The sequence below is a fragment of the Callospermophilus lateralis genome, chromosome 4 (genome assembly GCF_048772815.1).
Source record: "Callospermophilus lateralis isolate mCalLat2 chromosome 4, mCalLat2.hap1, whole genome shotgun sequence".
In the NCBI taxonomy this organism is placed as follows: Eukaryota; Metazoa; Chordata; class Mammalia; order Rodentia; family Sciuridae; genus Callospermophilus; species Callospermophilus lateralis.
Window position 1 is genome coordinate 114,986,047 of NC_135308.1, and position 18,506 is coordinate 115,004,552.

The 18,506-nt window shown below is 42.8% G+C and overlaps 1 protein-coding gene across 1 annotated transcript in view; it reads right to left on the reverse strand.

Moving 5' to 3' along the window:
• Nucleotides 1–18,506, reverse strand: part of Ppm1h (protein phosphatase, Mg2+/Mn2+ dependent 1H) — a 265,919-nt gene that overhangs the window by 90,682 nt on the left and 156,731 nt on the right. The window contains exon 5 of the mRNA XM_076854810.1: nucleotides 1,373–1,457. Within this exon, the coding sequence (XP_076710925.1) occupies nucleotides 1,373–1,457 (85 nt within the window). The remainder of the gene's footprint in view (nucleotides 1–1,372; nucleotides 1,458–18,506) is intronic.

The window sequence follows — 18,506 nt, forward strand, 5'->3', positions numbered from 1 at the left end:
TCCTGAATGACAGACCGGGGAAGGCCAGGCAGGTAGTGAAGAGGCCAGCTGGGTTGAGCTGCACTTGGAGGAATCCTTGCAGCTCCAAGGCCCTTTGTGACACTCTTGTCTATCACTCCATTTCACAAGTGATAAACCAAGGTCCAGAGAGGTTAAGAGACTTGCACAAACCTATCCAGCCTTGGAACACCAGAGCAGGGACCAGAATAAAGATCTGTGAGCTGCCGAAGGATGCCCTCCACTTGTCTAGACAACCAAAGAAAACAAGAGGCCTAGAGTCTGGATTCTGTACAAGTGGCTTTAAGGTTATCTGCTTGAGACAACACTCAAAGGCTAGAAGATAATAGTAGCTGAAAGAAGGAAGCAGATTTTCCACTGATTTGGGATTTCTGCCCTCACAAATACCAGGTAACTAGCAACGGTGACACAGCTTGGTTAAAAAAATAAGACAAACACAGAGACCAGGGTATTGAGGGAATGGGCACAGCAACTTTATACATCAACCAAAGTGATCAGATTCGGTCTGTTTGCACATACTGAAACTCAGAGACATGAACAAAGTCCTTTTGGAGCCATGTAGATCAATTCTTTCCTAAGAGCAGACAATCACTGCTTGACTATGTTGTCTAAAAAAGAAATCCTATTGGCAAGAAAGTATTTCCTTCACATACTACTATTCACAGGGCTAGTCCCCAGAGATGCTCACCCCAAAGAAAACTAGAATGATTACCACAGTCACTTTTAACTGAGATCCTATGCCCAACACCTGCCCCTGGACTCTGAAGACACGGATTGTTCTGTATTCCAGAAAAATGAGACTTTTAAGGAAGCAGAGCTCTCCGTAGCCTTCTCATGATTTCACCCCAAAGAGGAGGATCTATTCACAGAATCTATTTTCAGGGTAGAAATGGATTTTATGACATCTACACTTTTTCCAAAGGGCCTTGAACTTCCCATCTGAGCATGCAGCATGATACGTGTGAGCAGGATCTCAGAGCTGCCAGGTGGGCCGAGGGCCTTCCTCGGGATGTGATGCAGAGTGAGTCCCTGATACCTAGAAGGTATCTGCACTCTTCAGAACTGCACTTCACATTGTGAACACCAACCCATGAAAAGAAACACAGCACATTATGTCTCCAATTGGTCACAGATGGGAGAAAATCAACCACAATAATAAATTCACGGAGGTGGAGTGTGTCGTCACACACGGAGCCAGGATGTGTGATCCAGAAGGTGTGTGTGGAGGAGTTAATGCCATATGTCGTTTGACTGCTGTGGGCCCGCTCTCATGGCCCAGCAGTGTATTCTTCCCAAATAGCTCTGAGGCCACCCTTGACACCACTGCCCTCTGCCAAGCCTACATGCCTCTTACCAGGTACTGAAGTCGCTGGCGCTCCGTCTCGGGGGTGAATTCCGAAGACATGGGGATGATTTCTCCATTTCTGATGATTATGGCCCTGAAATAGTGAAAATGCATTGTCAGCAGCCAATTTCATAAGTATTGTGACGAAGATCAACCACGGTGTGGTTCGGGTCACACACAAAAGGCCAGGACCGGCTTTCTCCTCCCACCTGCGCTGCAATTCTGGATCCCCTATGAGGTTGGGTATCTCTGTTTTTAAGGGCACTGCATTCTGGTCAGCTTATGGTTACTTTGATTACTTTTTCTCCTGGCTGGCACTATTGATTTAATGCCTGGCACCAAGCATATTACTTAGCACACAACAAATAAATGGTGAATAAGTGAATGGTGAATAAGTGAATGGTGCAGAGGCTCACTCTAGTCCAGGGTTATCTGAAAGGACCTTCTGTGATCATGGTAACATCCCCACCACATCGCTCAGGGGTGCTGTGTCACTGAGTTACACCCATAACTCTTATTTTATTTTTAGATCGGCTCTCACTAAGTTGCCCCTGGTAGGCCTTGAACTTGGAGATCCTTCTGCCTCAGCCTCCACAGTTGCTGGGATTATAGGTGTGTGCCACTGCACCTGGATGGTAACATTCTTATCTGTGGAGTCCATTATTGAAATATGTGACTACTGAGCATTTGAATTGTGGTTAGTGAAGTCAAGGAACTAAATTTCTAACATTATTTAATTTTAATTAATTTAACTAGTCCCCTGTGGCTAGTGTTCAATGTAGTGGATGGTTCAACTTCAGACCCTTGTTATTCAAAGGATCAATGGGCCAGGAGCATTTGGCCTTACCTGGGAAATTGATAGCAAGGCAGAATCTTAGATTCCCCACCCCAGACTCTCACCAGGTAGTTCATAAGCACATTAAAATCTGAGAACATCTGGCCTAGATCTTGAGCATCCTTGGTAATATCCTGGGTCCAGAGATAGCCACTTTCCTTTTGTCTCAAGGATCAGAAAATTCACACTCTCCAGAAAAATGTGCTCAAGAGCTATTGCCCACTCAAGGTCTTCTGAGAGAAGAGAGCTCCCAAAGCTGATGTCTAAAAGAGAGGCTGCAGGATCGATAACCAAGAAGCAACCTTTCTTGGACCTGGTCCCAGAGGTGCCTCCCATTTTCAGACCTTCTGATTCTGAAGTGGCTCCTGACAGCCACTTTATAGCCACTGATCCATCAGTTGTGGCAGAAGGCTGTCGTTTTTGTGACAAATAAGATTGGCTTAGGGAACTGCATTTTATACCATCTGAACAACTCCCTGGCACCAGAGACCCAGAGACCTGAGACCTGATTCACTTCTTAGTGAGGACCCGTAGACGTGGGAGACGCCTTCCATGAGTTCAATCAATGAGGTATCTGGTGGATACCTCATTGATTCTAGGGCATGCTGCTTCTTTGTGCAGGCACCTCTCCCAATCTGGAGAGGCAGTCTCTTTCTTGAAAGCAGTCCCTAACTTGGAAGCAAGCCCTATAATGGTTCCAGCTATTACAACCCTGCCTGCCCCTAACCCTGACTACCCGTGCCCCAGTTGCTGCTATCATAGAAACTGGTGTGGGTGTAGGCAGGGGAGGAGATGACAATGAAAATCTTGGGGGCTTTAGAGCATTTAGGGCTCCAGAGATAGAAGTTTGAGAAAATGGAAGTGTAGGGAAGCTAATTCTGCAAAAAAGACGCCTCTTACTGTAATATTCTTTATCCCTTCTATTATTATACTGCCTAAAATGTGACAAATTTGATTCCTTCTTATAAGCCTACAAACCACTTATAAAATGCAACCCCCTCACTCGCAACCCAAAAGATGATATTCACCATTCACAAATCATGTGAGTTGATTCGCATGGTCATTGTCCTAATTATGAGCTGAGATTTACTACCAAAATAGACTAAGGGTTTGACAGAGGATGGAGAAACTTGGAGAATTTGAAAGGGTGCCTGGAGTCAGGAAGGTCTAGGTGAAGGCCTTGAGATCCCTGGAGCTGGATTGAAAGTTATGTGATACATTCCAAAGGAGTCTTTTCTTTCAAAGGTTTGCTTCAAGCTAGTCTTAACTTCTTTTCTTTTTTTCTACCTGACCCCTGAATTTCAGCTGATTGCTGGGTATAGAGTAGGAAAGTGAGACACCCCAGAAGGAAGCAAAAGAGGATGAGGAAGAAGAAGAAAGGGAAGTCAGAGGTTGGGGTGTCCCAGACCCAGGATCACCCCACAGCCTGGACCACTGGGACAGAACCCATTGTTCCACCAGGCCACAGAATCAGGACCTGAGTGTCAGGAGGTCAGGGGCTTTTTGTTCCTGAATATTCCAGATATTTAGTATCATGTCTGTCCCATAGCAGGAGCCCCATGAATATTTGCTAAATGAAAGAGAAGAGGAGAGAACTTGGGAGACACTTTTCTTCAACTTGAGGCAGGAGGAAAACAGAAACCAGAGGCAGCAGAGGTTCAGTTAAATAATGTGAGATCGACTTCATAGAGAGGAGGGGACTTTGCCTGGAAATCTACCTGCTCCCCAAGCCATCTTCTCTTCCTGACTAGGGCTAGTTTGTCCATTACTCCTCACCCCAGAATCCTCCCAACATCAGTATTTCAATTTTCCTCTCCACTGGATATCTGCCATAGTATAAAACCATGCTCTAGAACACTTTGTATGTATATGCTGGGTCTCTACTTCTTTGCTTCCCATTGATCCCTCAAACAGTGGTAGATTCATACCCTGCCTCTCTGTCCACCCAGCTGCTATCACAAGAATCACCAAATGACTCCCCTGTTGCTACGTTTACTGGAAAAAAAAAAATCATCATTCTGATCTCTATGGTAGCATTTGCTAAGTCTCTCCCAAACTGGCTCCAGGGGATCTCTTCCTCCTGTTTTCCCTTCTACCTCCTAGGACACCTTTGTGGGTGGGGATGACTATGTCTCACCATTCTCCCACCCTGGGCAATCTCATTTCTTAGCCCCAAGGTTAAGTTCAACTCATCTCTTACATTTTTCCTTAGCCTGGTACTTCCCCTAGTATGGAACATGTCACATTTTGGAACTGAGGACTTGTCTGCCTTCCATGCTAGTGTGTAAGCTCCTAAGGCAAGGACCATGTCTGACTTGACCAAGCGTGTAGCCCCACCATTGTGCACAGTACCAGGCCACTGTAGGCAGGACTAGCTATACTACCTCAGGGGCCAGTGCAAATATATATATGCAGGACCCCTTGTTTAAAAATTGAGTGTTTCAAGATAGAAATGATAGGGTATTAAATTGAATGTGGCTTCCTTTGGAGAGTGGGATACTGCATGACTATACAGGTCACATTCTCACAAGCTGGCTCTGATAGTATGCCTTTGATATTGGCTCAATGAGCTGACTTCAACAACCACATATGCCAATGATTTCAGATCAACTTCCCAATCAGCATGCTTCTGTTATGCTCCAGCATGAACCAGCCAGTTACCAACAGATATAGCCACTTGGATTTTTGCAGGAATTGCAGACTTAGTGTGGTGTTCAAACTGATGATGCTGTCCCCACCACCCCTTCAAATTGGACTTCCAGAATTCCCAACCTCAGGGAACAACACTATTTTACACCTAGTTGCCTGTCCCAGACTTCTCTCACTCCACATGTCCGAATAGGCATCCCATCCTGTAGATTTCACCTTTTCAGTTTAACATAAATCTCTTTCCATGACTCCTACTACTGGTGCCTTGGTTCCAGTTTCCATCAGAGACTGCCTGCAGGACTTAGGAGCTCTCCACAGTCCTCTCACCTCTCAGAGTAGGGTGATGGGTACATTCAAAATCTTCTCTTACTAGCTATTTTGAAATATACAATTAAATGTTCTCAACTGTAGTTCTTCTATAGAACATTAGAAGTTATTCCTCTTCCATCCTCTTCTACCCTTCCCGACCTCCCTAACCACCATTGTATTCTCTACTTCTATGAGACTGGTATTCTCTACTTCTATGAGATAGATTTTTTTTTTTTGCTTCCACACATAAGAACATGCCACAAGGTGATTTTAAAGAACCACTGTCACCTGCCACATTCCCAACCTAAAGCCCACTGCTGGTTTCCCAGACCTTCCGAGTTCCTTCATTATCTGGTTCTTGCCTCTTGCTACTCCTTTCACATCTACTTCTCCCTTCTAAAAGCCAACCTACTCCCCTCTAAGCCAGTTCAGAGGGCCCTCCCTTGTCCTTCTGGGCTGCTGTGGATGCCCCTTCTCTGTGATGACATGGGGCGTCGTCATAGCTGCACCATAGCCCTTACCAGCCCTGGCTGCAATGGCTGGCTTCCAAACTTGTCTCTAACTACCCTGAGGATATTTTCCAGGCAGAGCCGAAGTCATTGTCTCTGATCTCCAACACTCAGTGTTTGGCATGTGGCAGACATGCAATGGGTGTTTGCTGAGGAGATAAGTGATGGAATGGGTGCTGGACTTGGGTGGTGAGCACAAGTACCAGAGACTCAGGCCATAAACAAGACTTTTTTTAATAACAACATTATTAACTATAGAGAGTCTGAGTCCTCAAAAACACATACAAATTTCCATTGGTTGTTGGAAAAAGACAACAGGCCTAAGAGAATGTTATTACTGAGAAGTGACTTGAAGGACACGGGGAAATGAGGCAGAGCTTCCCTCCCCAGGGGTCAGGGAGGGAGAATACAGCAAGGGCAGCAGTGACCACCATGTTTACCCTGTTTCTATATTTTGAATTCACAGACAAAGTATTAGCATTCAATTCCAATAACTGCCGGGGTAATCCTAGCTCATTATGTTCTTAAATAGATAATTATATCTAAATCCGTCCATGTACAGAACACTCTTCACTTCTGTTTGAACTCCATGTTCTTGCTTTCTGAGGCACCATGGATTAAAGATGACAGCGTGTCCGGCTGCCAACCTTTCCGGGCCCTGAACCGTGGTGCCTCTTCCCATGTGATCCTTAGCGTCCTTTTGATCTCTCTCTCTCTTTCATCCCCTCTGATCTTGGGATCAATTTGTCAGAGTGCTGGTCTCCAATCTAGAGCCGGGCAGTGAGAGGAGAGGGGTTTCAAAGGGAACAGAGTGCAGGCGAAGGCCGACAAACCTCAGATAAGCAATCAATGGAGCGGAGAGATGCCTTTAAAGTGGCGTTCTCCCATCACAGACCCCTGAACTTCACATCTTCTTCATTATTTTATGAGATGCTTCTCCTACAGAAAATTAAAATCAAGGCCAAGTCGTGGCAGTGATGAGGTCTAGGAGGGCTGGGTGCCAGCTCAACCTCCCTCCTGGGGGCTCAGGCCTCACCTGTGGACATTACCGTGGCTGGAACCTGAATGGAGTTCCATTATCCACTCAGGGTTGACCAGATGGAAGGAGAATTTCCCAGGTGTTGGGGTGATTTAATCAATTGGTAACTAGCCCCCACCTGGGACCCCTCACTCTGCAGAGGAGATGGTTCTGAGCAAGTCCCCCAATGTGAAGGTGAGACTTTCATTCAGGTATATGTTTTCCTGTTAATCCCAGTATAATAGATGGGGTATGACATTGTGACTGAGGAGGTTTAATTTTTTTTTTAAAATATTTTGTTTTTTAGTTGTAGACAGACACAATACCTTTATTTTGTTTATTTACTTATTTTTTGTTGGTGGTGAGGATCAAACCCAGTGCCTCACATGTGTGAGGCAAGCGCTATACTGCTGAGCCCCAGCCTGTTTAATGTGTTTTTATGAGTCAACTGCAAGGATGGTGGAAGATGAAATAAAGACAAGAGGAGTTTTCCAAATAATCCCTCCCAAATAGTAGTCACCGCAGAGATAAAGGCAATTTATTCCTAACTGATGGGCAGTCTGAGTTTAGAAAATAATTCCTAGAAAATCCTGCTATTTCTATCTATCAGTTTAGATATATTTTAGAGTAAAACACCCTGTTTTTTGTTCCTAGAGTTAGTGAAAATGTTAGGTGGTCAAGTGGAAAAAAAAAAAAAGGTAAAATGGAATGCTCAAATATTTGCTTGATTTTGCAATTTCTCTTAAGGAGATCACACCAATCCCTGTTATATCTCACCTCAGCGTGATGTCCTCAGCACAGTAATGACAGGCATTTGACAAACAAGTAGAAGAAAAAAAGCTGATAAAGATACCGTTAGGCAATCAACAGAAGGGAAAATGCAAATGTTCAATGAACATATGAAAAGATGCTCAATCTTCTGCTAGTCCAGGAAAATGCAAATTAAAGCCAAAGTAACATCTAATTTTGTTCATCAGACTGACAAACATTGAAAAAAATCAATACTACCTCATGGTTCTTATAGGGTAAGTGAACAAAGTCATCCTCATAATTAATGGGAATGGTTATATCTTTCAAATGCATTAAATTTCAAATGTATTATAACTATGTATTCCATGGTTGGGCCCTCTCACCTTTAGGAATACATGCTTAAAAGATTAAACACTCAATACGTAAGATATACAAGTGAGAATCCGTGCTCTGACATTATTTGTTGTGGGCAAGACTGGAAATAGCCTTAATGTCAAAAGAGGAACTGCTCAACAACTTGTTTTGTGTCTAAATTATATGGTGGTTAAAAAAAAAAAAAAAAAGGGACAAGGTGTATGTTTGGTTACTTGGAGGTCATAGCATATCATGTGAAAATTTAAAAAGTGAGTTATAAAGTAATGTGTGGTACAATCTTGTTTTTATAACAACAGAAACCATACATAGATAACCTGCATACATTGAGTCTGATTCCAGGCCAAAATTTTGTATGTGGTCCTTTGGGTTGGTCTCACCAGAGACAATCACAAAGACTTGGCCTGGCAGGCCCTCTCCACCCAGACTTGGTGCTCAGCCAGTGTGCCACAGTCCCAGGGGACTGCAGCCAAGGACTGACTCCTGCCCTCCAGTGCCTAGCTGCCTGCTTGGCCTCACTTGATGAGATACTTTTCTATACTCTGTCTCAGGACTTTTCCATCAGAGTCCTTTCCCTTCTCCTTCCTCCCCTACCCCAGGTCCATAAAATGGCTGGAGACTTTAGTTCAGAGATTCTGGGCAGTGATATTCTCTCCTGCCTCCTGCCTGAGCTGCAAAGCCTATGTCCAATGCACCTCATGGGGGAGAATGGAACACCAGGGAGCTGGCTCTGTCCTTTTCCTTTGTCTCTTGCCTGTAAGACTGCAGTAAGTGAATGAAGGTTGGAAGATTCCTTCCAGTTTGTTTCACTGTCTCAGCTGACCCTCTTGGCACCTGACAGCTTGACAATCTAGAGTTATGTTGGAATGAGCAGTGTGAGAGGTATGGAAGTGGGAGAGATGGCCAATTTTCCTGTACATATCTTTGTATTATTTGACTGTTACAGCAAATGTGTTCCTTTTGTAAATTCAAATTTGCTCAGATTTGACTGCATATTCCCTGAGGTCTTCCCAAATGTGAATTCATCTTTGCAATACTCCCAATCATCACCAACCTGGGTGCCCCAAGCACCAGTCCACAAGTTCCACCCCGTGGCCCAACCTCTTAGAGGTCATTATATGGACCTTAACCATGCCTGAAAAAGTCCAACTCAGAAGCCATTAACTAAGAAGCCAGAGGCCAAATTTTGTTTAGCACTGTCTGCACCTAAAAATGCTTGTGCTTTTCTCTCTCCCTGGTGTTTTAAGAGGGGTCCCCTAAAAGTAGGTTCAGAACCTCCAATCATGCTCAAAAGTGAAAAAGCATAAAAAGAGTTTCTGAGAGATTAACTAGGTGACTAAAAATTTATCAACTTCTCTTGTTGATGGTCATTAATCTTAGCCATGGGTGCAGCCAGGGCATTCACACTGGCCTGATAAAAACATTTCTCTGGGGATCTAAGAACTGACTCAAAACTTAGACACTGAAAGTATATAAACCTGCAGGAATTATTCAATGGCAACTGGTAAGTTTTCTTTCTTCTTTTTTTTTTTTAAATTTATTTGTTCTTTTTAGGTATACATGACAGTAGAATGTATTTTAGTGTATTATACATACACAGAGTATAACTTCTCATTTTTGTGGTTTAGGAATACATGCTTAAGAGATTAAACACTCAATACATAAGATACACAAGTAAGAATCCATGCTCTGACATTACTTGTTGTGGGAAAGACTGGAAATAGCCTTAATGTCAAAAGAGGAACTGCTCAACGACTTGTTTTGGGGGCTACCTCCCAACATGGAACTTCCAGAGTTCAAGGCTCAACACAGCCACCTGGCAGTCAGGAGTGTCAGCAGGATGCGAGAGCCCACTTCCCCTAGAGATCACTCCTGGGAGTGAACAGAACAGGCTAGGTCCCCCTTTGGGAGGTAGAAAACAGCCAGTTATACTTAATATTGCTCAGAAGACCTTTCCCTTGTTCTTGGGCAAGCAAAACCCAAAGTGCAGCTGGCCCTCTCTATCCAGGGGTTCTGCATCCACAGGCTCAACCCATGGTGGATAGAAAATATTTGAGAAAAAGTGTTTGTACTGAACACATACAGCCTTTTTTCCTTGTCATTATTGCCTGAACAATGCTGTACAACAATTATTTACACAGCATTCACATTACATCAGGTATTATAAGTAATGGAGAGATGATATAAAGTTCAGAGGAGAATGTCCACAGGTTATACACAGATACTCCACTGTTTTCATGTAAGAGACTGGAGTATACTCAGATTTGGGTGTTTTGGTAGGGGGTGTCCTGGAACCAATCCCTCATGGGACTAAGGGATGAGTATTCTGGAGAGGCACTGCTGTTGGAAGAGTCCTCCTTCTGCTCCCAGAATTCAAAGAGCAGCTTAGTCACACTCTCTCATTTCTAACCTTCACTAAAGTGGGATGATGTGGCCTCAGTACCCTACAGAACTCCTGTGTCATCAGCTGCAGTCATAAAGAAAGTTTCAGAACAAGGGAAGGAGAAACAAATTGAATGTTAAGAAGAAGAGGAGGTTTGGAGAATCAGGTAGGGCACCTGGAGGGAACCTTTGGCTGTACCCTCTTTCTGTTAACCTAAGCATCCCTGCTCCCCAGGGTGCAGTCCAGAGCATACCACCTTTCAGCCCTTCTGCCCCCAAGGTAAAATCTTTTGCTTTAAAACCAAACAAAATCCCCCAATTCACACTTGAGTGATTTTATACATAGGTATTTGGTAAACATGGCATAAGGATAATCAATAAACAGATTGCTTTTCAATCTCAAGAGAAGGCCTAAGCGGGTACTTGAGTGGGAGAGAGAAAGAGGTTAAGGGGGTAAAAAGAATGAGAAAGACAGAAAGCTAGTAAGCATGTGAAAGACATGCTCAAAAATAAAGGAAGAATCTCTCTGTAGAGCAGGATGGGAAAGAAATCTAAAATGGTCAGGCTGCTAGATTTGAGAAACAGGTGTTAGTGCCTAGGTGCCTGCTTTCCATGGAGTCAAAGGTATTAAAATGCTCCAAGCAAGACAAAGAACAGCGATCAAGCTCACACCTGAAGTCAGAATCCAAACCAAGTTGCTTCATGTGGTTGTACCTTGGGTTCTCTCTGCAACACAGGAAGTTGCTGGGCAGCAAAGCAAAGTGGTTTGAGGCTGTGGCTTGCAAGAGTCCCGAGAGGGCAGAATGTTGTTGTCATGCCTAATTGCTAAGCAATCGGCCAGTCCTGCAGCGTGACATGTACGGTGAAATGTATGTCAGTGGGGAACATACAAACATGCTGGAGGAAGGCTCTGCAGTGTGTCACCTTTTGGGTCCTAAGTTCTGACAATTTACCTGGGAGGTGACAATGCATTAAGTGCCAAAGCATTAGATGACAGACTATGGAACAAAAAGACTAATTATCAAGTCTTCTTCCAGCTCCAAAAATTCCTGGCTTTGGAGGAAATTCAAGCACATGGGAATGATTGGTGGTAGTGAGGCCTGGGAATCAGAATATCTAGATGGCTACTTTACCTTGGTGTTTAATTTGAGCACTGGTCACCCTGCCTATAAACAGAAAGGGTAGGGCCAGATGATTTGTTAGGCACCTTTCAGGTCTAAATTGAAATGCTTCTGAAAGGAAGCCTGACACATGACAGGTGGGGATATACCCACGACTGCTACAGTTACTGCTTTTCTTTTCAGGAGGTGACAATCACCGCAATTTAGATTCTAATAAATATGAACCCAATGCAGAAGCACCAGCATGGGACAAAGCACTCTTAATCAAAAAGGACAAGGAACCCATTATGGAGCAAGGTCTCCAGTGTAATTTCACTGTTGTCACTAGTCCCCTTGGAACCCAGAGCTACAAACAAAAGGCGGAATTGACACTATTAAGAGTATTCATGGATGCCTCGATTCCATTACACACTTTTTTGGCTGGAAGTGATTTGAAACGCAACATTAAGCTGCACACTTCCAGAATAAAGGAGAAAATCTGGTACAAGGTGACACAGAGGAACCATTCAGAAAATCCTTTTGACAGTGCATATCAATTCCTAGGTATATGAGGGAGGCATCCATTCCTTCCAGAATCATCAGACCTTGTGGCTTCTGTTCAGATGTGGCAGAAGCGACAACCTCCTTCAGAAGAACTGGAGATGTGTTGCTGAGAAAGAAAGCAGGGCAGTTGACAGGACAAGCCAGGGTTGCCACTGACAGAGGACAGCCAGGCTGTGGATGCTAATTAGAGGTGTCAAAAAATAGCTGAAGGGAAAAAGTAATCCCACGAGCTGGGAATTAGCTTGGGTGTGTTTCTAGTCATTCTAATTTCAGAATGGATGCTAAAGATGAAGTTTGCAAGTGTAATGATTTATTTGCTGAGATCTCAAGTACACAATTAAGCTCCTCAGCAAAAAATATTTGTGAGAAATGAACACGGCGGACGATTCCAATATTTCAGTAGCAGCAAAAATAAGCGACTACTCATAGACTGGTAACTGAGTCACGTGTTCCTTGCTTTTCTCACAGCCAGCTCAGTCTAGGTTCACAGCACCCAGAATAATTTCTCAAAGTCATAATTCAGCCACTTTCTACAAACATCTTGCTCTACCAGCAATATGCAAACCCAACACACCAGCATAAAATTTTCCAGTTCAGGTAAAAGCTGAAAAGCCATTAAAGAAGTTTTCAAGGTGCTTATTCTTCCTTCCTTTCTTCTTCTTTTTGTGGTACTGGGAATTGAACCCAGGAGCCTTGTGCATGCCAGACAAGAACTCTAAGATCAAGCTATACTCTAGCCCCAAGATGCTTACTATTTAAACAAACAAACAAAAAAGATCAAGGGGTGGTCCATTTGTAAATTAATGTGGGTGGCTCCCTGTTTGGGGAACATAATCTACCTACATAAAACTCACCCTTTTAAGAGTACAGGACAGTGGTTTTTAGTATAGTAACAAGGCTGTGAAATCGCCATCATTATCTAATTCCAGGACATTTTTCTCATCTCAAAAAGGATCTCCCATCCCCTGCACCTATTAGAAGTTACTCCTCATTTCTCCAACCTCTAGCCTCTGCAAACTCAAATCCATTTTCTGTCTTTGTAAATTAATATATTCTACACATAATATAAAGGAGTCATATAACACATGTTTTTTTTTTTTAATTACTGGTTTCATCACTAAGAATATGTTTTCTTTCTTCCTTCCTTTCTCTTCTCTTCTCTACCAGGGATTGAACCCAGGGGCACTTAATCACTTAGCTACATCCCCAGCCCCTTTTATTTAGAAACACTGTCTTGTTGAATTGTTTAGGGCCTTGTTAAGTTGCTATGGCTGGTCTTGAACTTGCAATCCTCCTGCCTCAGCCTCCCAAGCTCCCCAAGCATGCACCACTGCACCTGGCTTAAGCATATATTTTCAAAGTTCATCCATGTTGTAACATGAATCGGAACTTCATTCCTTTTTATAGCTGAATAATATTTCATTGCATGAATATGCCACTTTTTGTTTATCCATTTATTATTTGATGAATATTTGGGTATTTTTTTGTACCACAAGTGATGCTGCTATGAACATTTATGCACATATTTTTAATTCTCTTAGGTATCTACCTATGACTGAATAGCTGAGTTAGCTGAGTCATATGATAACTCCCTGGAAACACTGACTGGTTTTCCAAAGGGGCTATAGTTTTATAGTCGCAATTGGTGGGTTTTAAAACTTTCTCTTATCGGACTACAGAGTTCAAACTAAATTTATTTTGTAAAATCCCACAGTGAATTCTTACTCAGCACTGCTTTAAAACCACCTTGCTGGTAAAGTTTCGCCTGCATGCTTAGATGTCAATGCATACACTAAACACTTAATGCTTCATTTCCATTTGCGTCACAGGGTACATATTCTGTTTTTCTCAAGTGCAGGTTCAATGCTTAAAATCCACAGCACCGTTCAATCCCCTAGCACAAACGTGTTTGGCCAATTTCCAAGTCTCAAAACAAGCACATTTTTCTCCTTGTAGCAAGTAGTCAGATTGGGTAAGGCCCCACAGGCATTCACTTTTTTCTCTACTGCCATCATTTTTGGAGTAGGATGACTTTTTCTTTTTTTTCTTTGTAAATGCTGATGACTACAATAGTTCACTGTTTGTGTGCCACAGCAGGTAGGACATGCAGAGTCTGGGAAGCAATCTCTTTACTAATACTCTGCATTAGTCACACCTTTGTTACATCTGTGTCCAATTCTGATTTCTTTACTTTAAAAAGGCACTGTGATGGGAGCAACTGATCAGAACCCCAGGAAGAGAAGTAAAAACAATTCAAGGGGTGAAAAGCCTATGCTTTGAAGGCAGTTAAAGAAATTGTGGTCTTTTTTGCCTGAAGGAAAGAATGAGGAGTGATTTGATCACACTTTCCTCCACATATTTGAATTGGTTTGGAATAGAGAGTGGTGGGTGACGACCAGCTCTTCATGCTCAGAGGGAAACAAACAAGAGGAAATTCTATTTAAATCAAATCAGCAAGATTCTATGGTCTGAAATGGGAAAAAGAATTTCCTCATCTCCACGTTCTACATTTGAAAGAAGGCCATGGATCTCCACCCCTGGAATTCTTCAAAAGGATATGAAGGAGCCTTGTTTCCATTTACCTGCCAAGAATCTTGAGATATCCTTTACTGTTGTTTCTTTATGATGCTATAAATCAGGAATTATATCTTCTGCATGAAGGCAAAACTGGATCCATGAACAATTAGATCTGGACCGTATAATGGACTGAGAAAGTCTTGCAACCTTACTGTGAAAGTAAACAAGGCCTCTTCTCTGCTAGATACCTCTGTTGAAAATAAACTACATATTCCATCTGGTAGGGCAGGTGGGCTCATCTGTGGTTCCTGGTTAGGTTACACAGGCAAGGTGCTGCTGCCAGTCAGACCTGTAAGGCTTCTCTGGCTCTCCTGGTCACGGTTCCCGAAGGCCTAGGAAGCCCATCTTTCACTCACTGAACATAACCTGTTCAGTTGGGTCTGGGAGCTGGTTGGGGTATAGTAGAAAGCAATCTAGGCTTGGAGTCCAAAGTCTAGTTCACTTTGTGAACTAACTAAGCTGCAAAAGGGAATCACTAAGACTCAATTTTACCCACTTCATAAATGGACAGTACTGTTTAGGATGGTATCAATTTATGTGCAAAAGGACTTCCTTCAGTATAGCTCTTTAGTGATATTGAATGAACCACTAAAGGAAATACTTACCCAAAAGTCTAAAGTAGAATAATCAATTACTTGGAACTTTGTTATTTTACACACAATGATAACTGCCCATAACTTGGATTGTAAGGAACTATATGGAAGAAAAATTATATTTAGTGACCTCACTTAGGCTTAAATGATGAAATATTATGGTAATTTCCATTCATGTGTTGCCATTCCCCCCACAAGGCTACAGAAGAGATTCACAGGGCAGAACTGGGGCACTCCTGCTTCTCTTAATTAACAGCTTTAAGACCCCATTACTACTAATGTTAGAATCTTCTTAACACCTTTCCAAGCATATTTGTAATTTATAATTTTGTTTTGACAAACAGATATATAAAGGTTCCTAGGTCAAGTCCCTTTTCCCTGCTGAAATTCTACTCGACCCATAATTTACCTAAGGCTCTGGCAATTGTCTAAATGAAAAGCGAGTCTGGACTATGTCTGTAGAAACAGAGAAAATTCTTAGAGCTAAGATACATACTTTTTATTTATTTATTTTTTAATGAAGGAAATGAAGAAGAAAAAGCCTGGGATCTACTGCGGTTCCCAGCTTGGTGGCGGAGGGTGAAGGACAGACAGACAGAAAGGCCAACGTGGAAGAGAAAACACTGTGTTTTGGACACAGTGAATTTGAGCATAAGCCTGGTGCCAGGTGAAAAAACAGATTTGGGAATAGTCATGTGTGTGTGGTGGTTATAGCCATGGAACTGAAACCAGCGTTTCAGTGAACACATATAGAAAAAGTCAGGATGAAAACACGGCTGAGAACAAAACCAACATATTGAGAGCAGAGCAGGATAGGATCCCGCCCTCATCTACTTTCTCCCATGACTACCTGGTGAGCTCTTCTTCTTTTTTTTTTAAATATTTTTTTAGATGTTGATGAACCTTTATTTATTTATTTATTTGCGGTGCTGAGAATCGAACCCAGTGCCTCACACATGCCAGGCAAGTGTGCTACCACTGAGCCACAACTTCAGCTCTGGTGAGCTCTTCTTTATAGAAGTCAGTAAATTTCAACTGACCTCTGAATGTTTCTCATGGAATGTTCTTCTGAGTGGTACACACACACACACACACACACACACACACACACACACATACTTCGTTTTCAAAAGAGCTCAGAAAATGCTTCTCTTGTAGGACTTTTCTGAGCCTTTAACATACTAATATGTTACTGTTCTCCAAGACCAGGAGACCTACACAACAATGACTAAATCTGGCTAGGAGAAGAACATCTCCTAACATCTCTTCATTTTTTTACCACACATGGGTCAGATTCCTGGATGGATGTCCTTGAGTGACATATAGCTTAGGGACACAATGATGTCACTCTTGGAAGCCTCATCCCCTACTCCCAAAGACTTGTATGATGAAAAAAATCAGAGTAGTTCCCTCTTGGCAAAAAGCCCATTCAGTTATCTCTCCTTGATTCCATTTTCTTTGCTGAGATGCACAAGCAGAGGTAAAAGGGACTGAGACTGAAGTTGGGAGGAGCCTGGGAGAAAGCCAGACTGGGGTCTGTCTTTCCCTAATCTCGGACTTTCTTTATTCTTGTTCTTATTAGTTTGCCAGGTAAGAGGGCTCCAGGTGTGCACCAGCTACCCTGATCTAGTAGTTCTACTGTGAAGCTTGGGGTTTTCTTATAGATTCTCATTTTATGTTTGCATTGGCAGTTTCTCTAGAATGTTTTTCTTTCATCACCAGGATTATAGGGAAAGAGGCAATAGGTGAACTGATTCTACTCCCTGGAACAGATTTGCGCTTAAACAAAAGAAATATACTTCAGCCTGCTTCAAAAAGAACTGCACTGGGATTTAAGAGCAGAATGTTTTGCTTATAAAGTGTGTTCCTCTACTGTATCCCCTCTCCATCCATTTCTCTGTACAACTTCTTGGGCTTGGGAGGCAAAGGAACCAGAGATTACAATTCTCCGTAAGGGAAAAGGAGGAGGAGAAAATGAGGAGGGTGAGTAGCTGAATCTCCCAGAAGCTGACCAAAGGGAGCTGGAGAAAGATGACAGCACATGAAAGATGGTACTCACTGTCGTAGCCATCTCTGTTGCCAGCTGTGGACATGAGGGGGAGGGAGAAACTGGAATTTCTAACCAGGAACCTGTTGGACCTCATCAAGGTGGCTCAAGAGGTGGTTGTGATGCCTACAAAGATCTAACCAAAGTCAAAGAGAGCATCTCCAAGGGCTCAATGAAGACAAACCTCTTTTTTCCAGAGTTCACAAAGGATACTCAGTGCTGAAACAGATCCAGTAGAAAAATGAGGCTGGGAAGAAGATGGGTGACCAGAAAGTGATGAGCCCACGGGGAGACTCTGTGGAGAGACCTGGTGCCAAAGAGGAGTCAATGGGCACGGCCAGGGTTCTCACAAGAAGCCCCAGATGGATGGCCTCTTAATACCCATACTCCCTCATGCTCTGCTACAGCTGGGTTATGAATATGAATTATCTGTATACGGACAGTAGGAGACAGGGAAGGAGGAAGATCGCCATTAGTAAAATCAGGATTGGAACTTTGGCAAGTCACAAGTGGAAACTCAGCTTCCATGAAAGAGAAGGAATACTAGTCCCATTTTCAACACAAGAATGAATGGGATGCTGGGCCTGGTGGTGCACACCTGTAATCCCAGCTATTTGGGAGGCTGAGGGAGAAGGATGGCAAGTTCGAGGCCAGCCTGGGCAACTTTGTGAGATTTGTCTCAAAATAAATAAAAGGGATTGGAAATTTAGTCTAGTAGTAAAGTGCCCCTGGATTGAATCCCCAGTTTCACAAAACAATACAAAACAAACAACAGCAGCAATAAAAATAGATGGGAAATAATATTTATATGTATGTTATTTACTAGTGCATTTGGGGGAAAAAGCCTTGCAATTCACACACACAAAAAGTATCTAGTAACAACTAGTTACTTAGGGTTTAGGTTCTTCCTCAAAGTATAAAATACAAACAAACCAGTTCATCCCTACATGTTTCACAGGAATGAAGGGAGAAAAACAATGAAGATGTAAATTCAACAAAAGAAAACACGCTCTAGTAAATCCACCAGGAATATCTTCATCCATTGACTAATTTCAGATGGTCCTCTGGGGGGCAAAGTTCAAGTTGAAAGCCTGTCCTTCTAACTACTCTGGTGGAGAGGTACTTCTTCTCATAACAGCACTACAGATCACACTCAGGAGAAGCACTGTCCCTCAAGTCCCACGATTCTGTGTCCCAATTCCTATGGGCTTGCTTAGATTTACCTTTACATCCGTTAAGAAGTTACACACTCCATAGAATAAGAGGCTCTTGTTCTTGGAACACGATTAGCCTATTCCCACTCGCTGGTCTTATTCGCAACCACCTCTCAACAGAGCAAAGCAGAGGGAGGCAAAGCTGGGTGCAATTTAGGAGTGAGGTTCAGAAGAAAGCAGAGAGGGCATCAATAAGGGACATTCGCCGTAATTTGAAACACAAT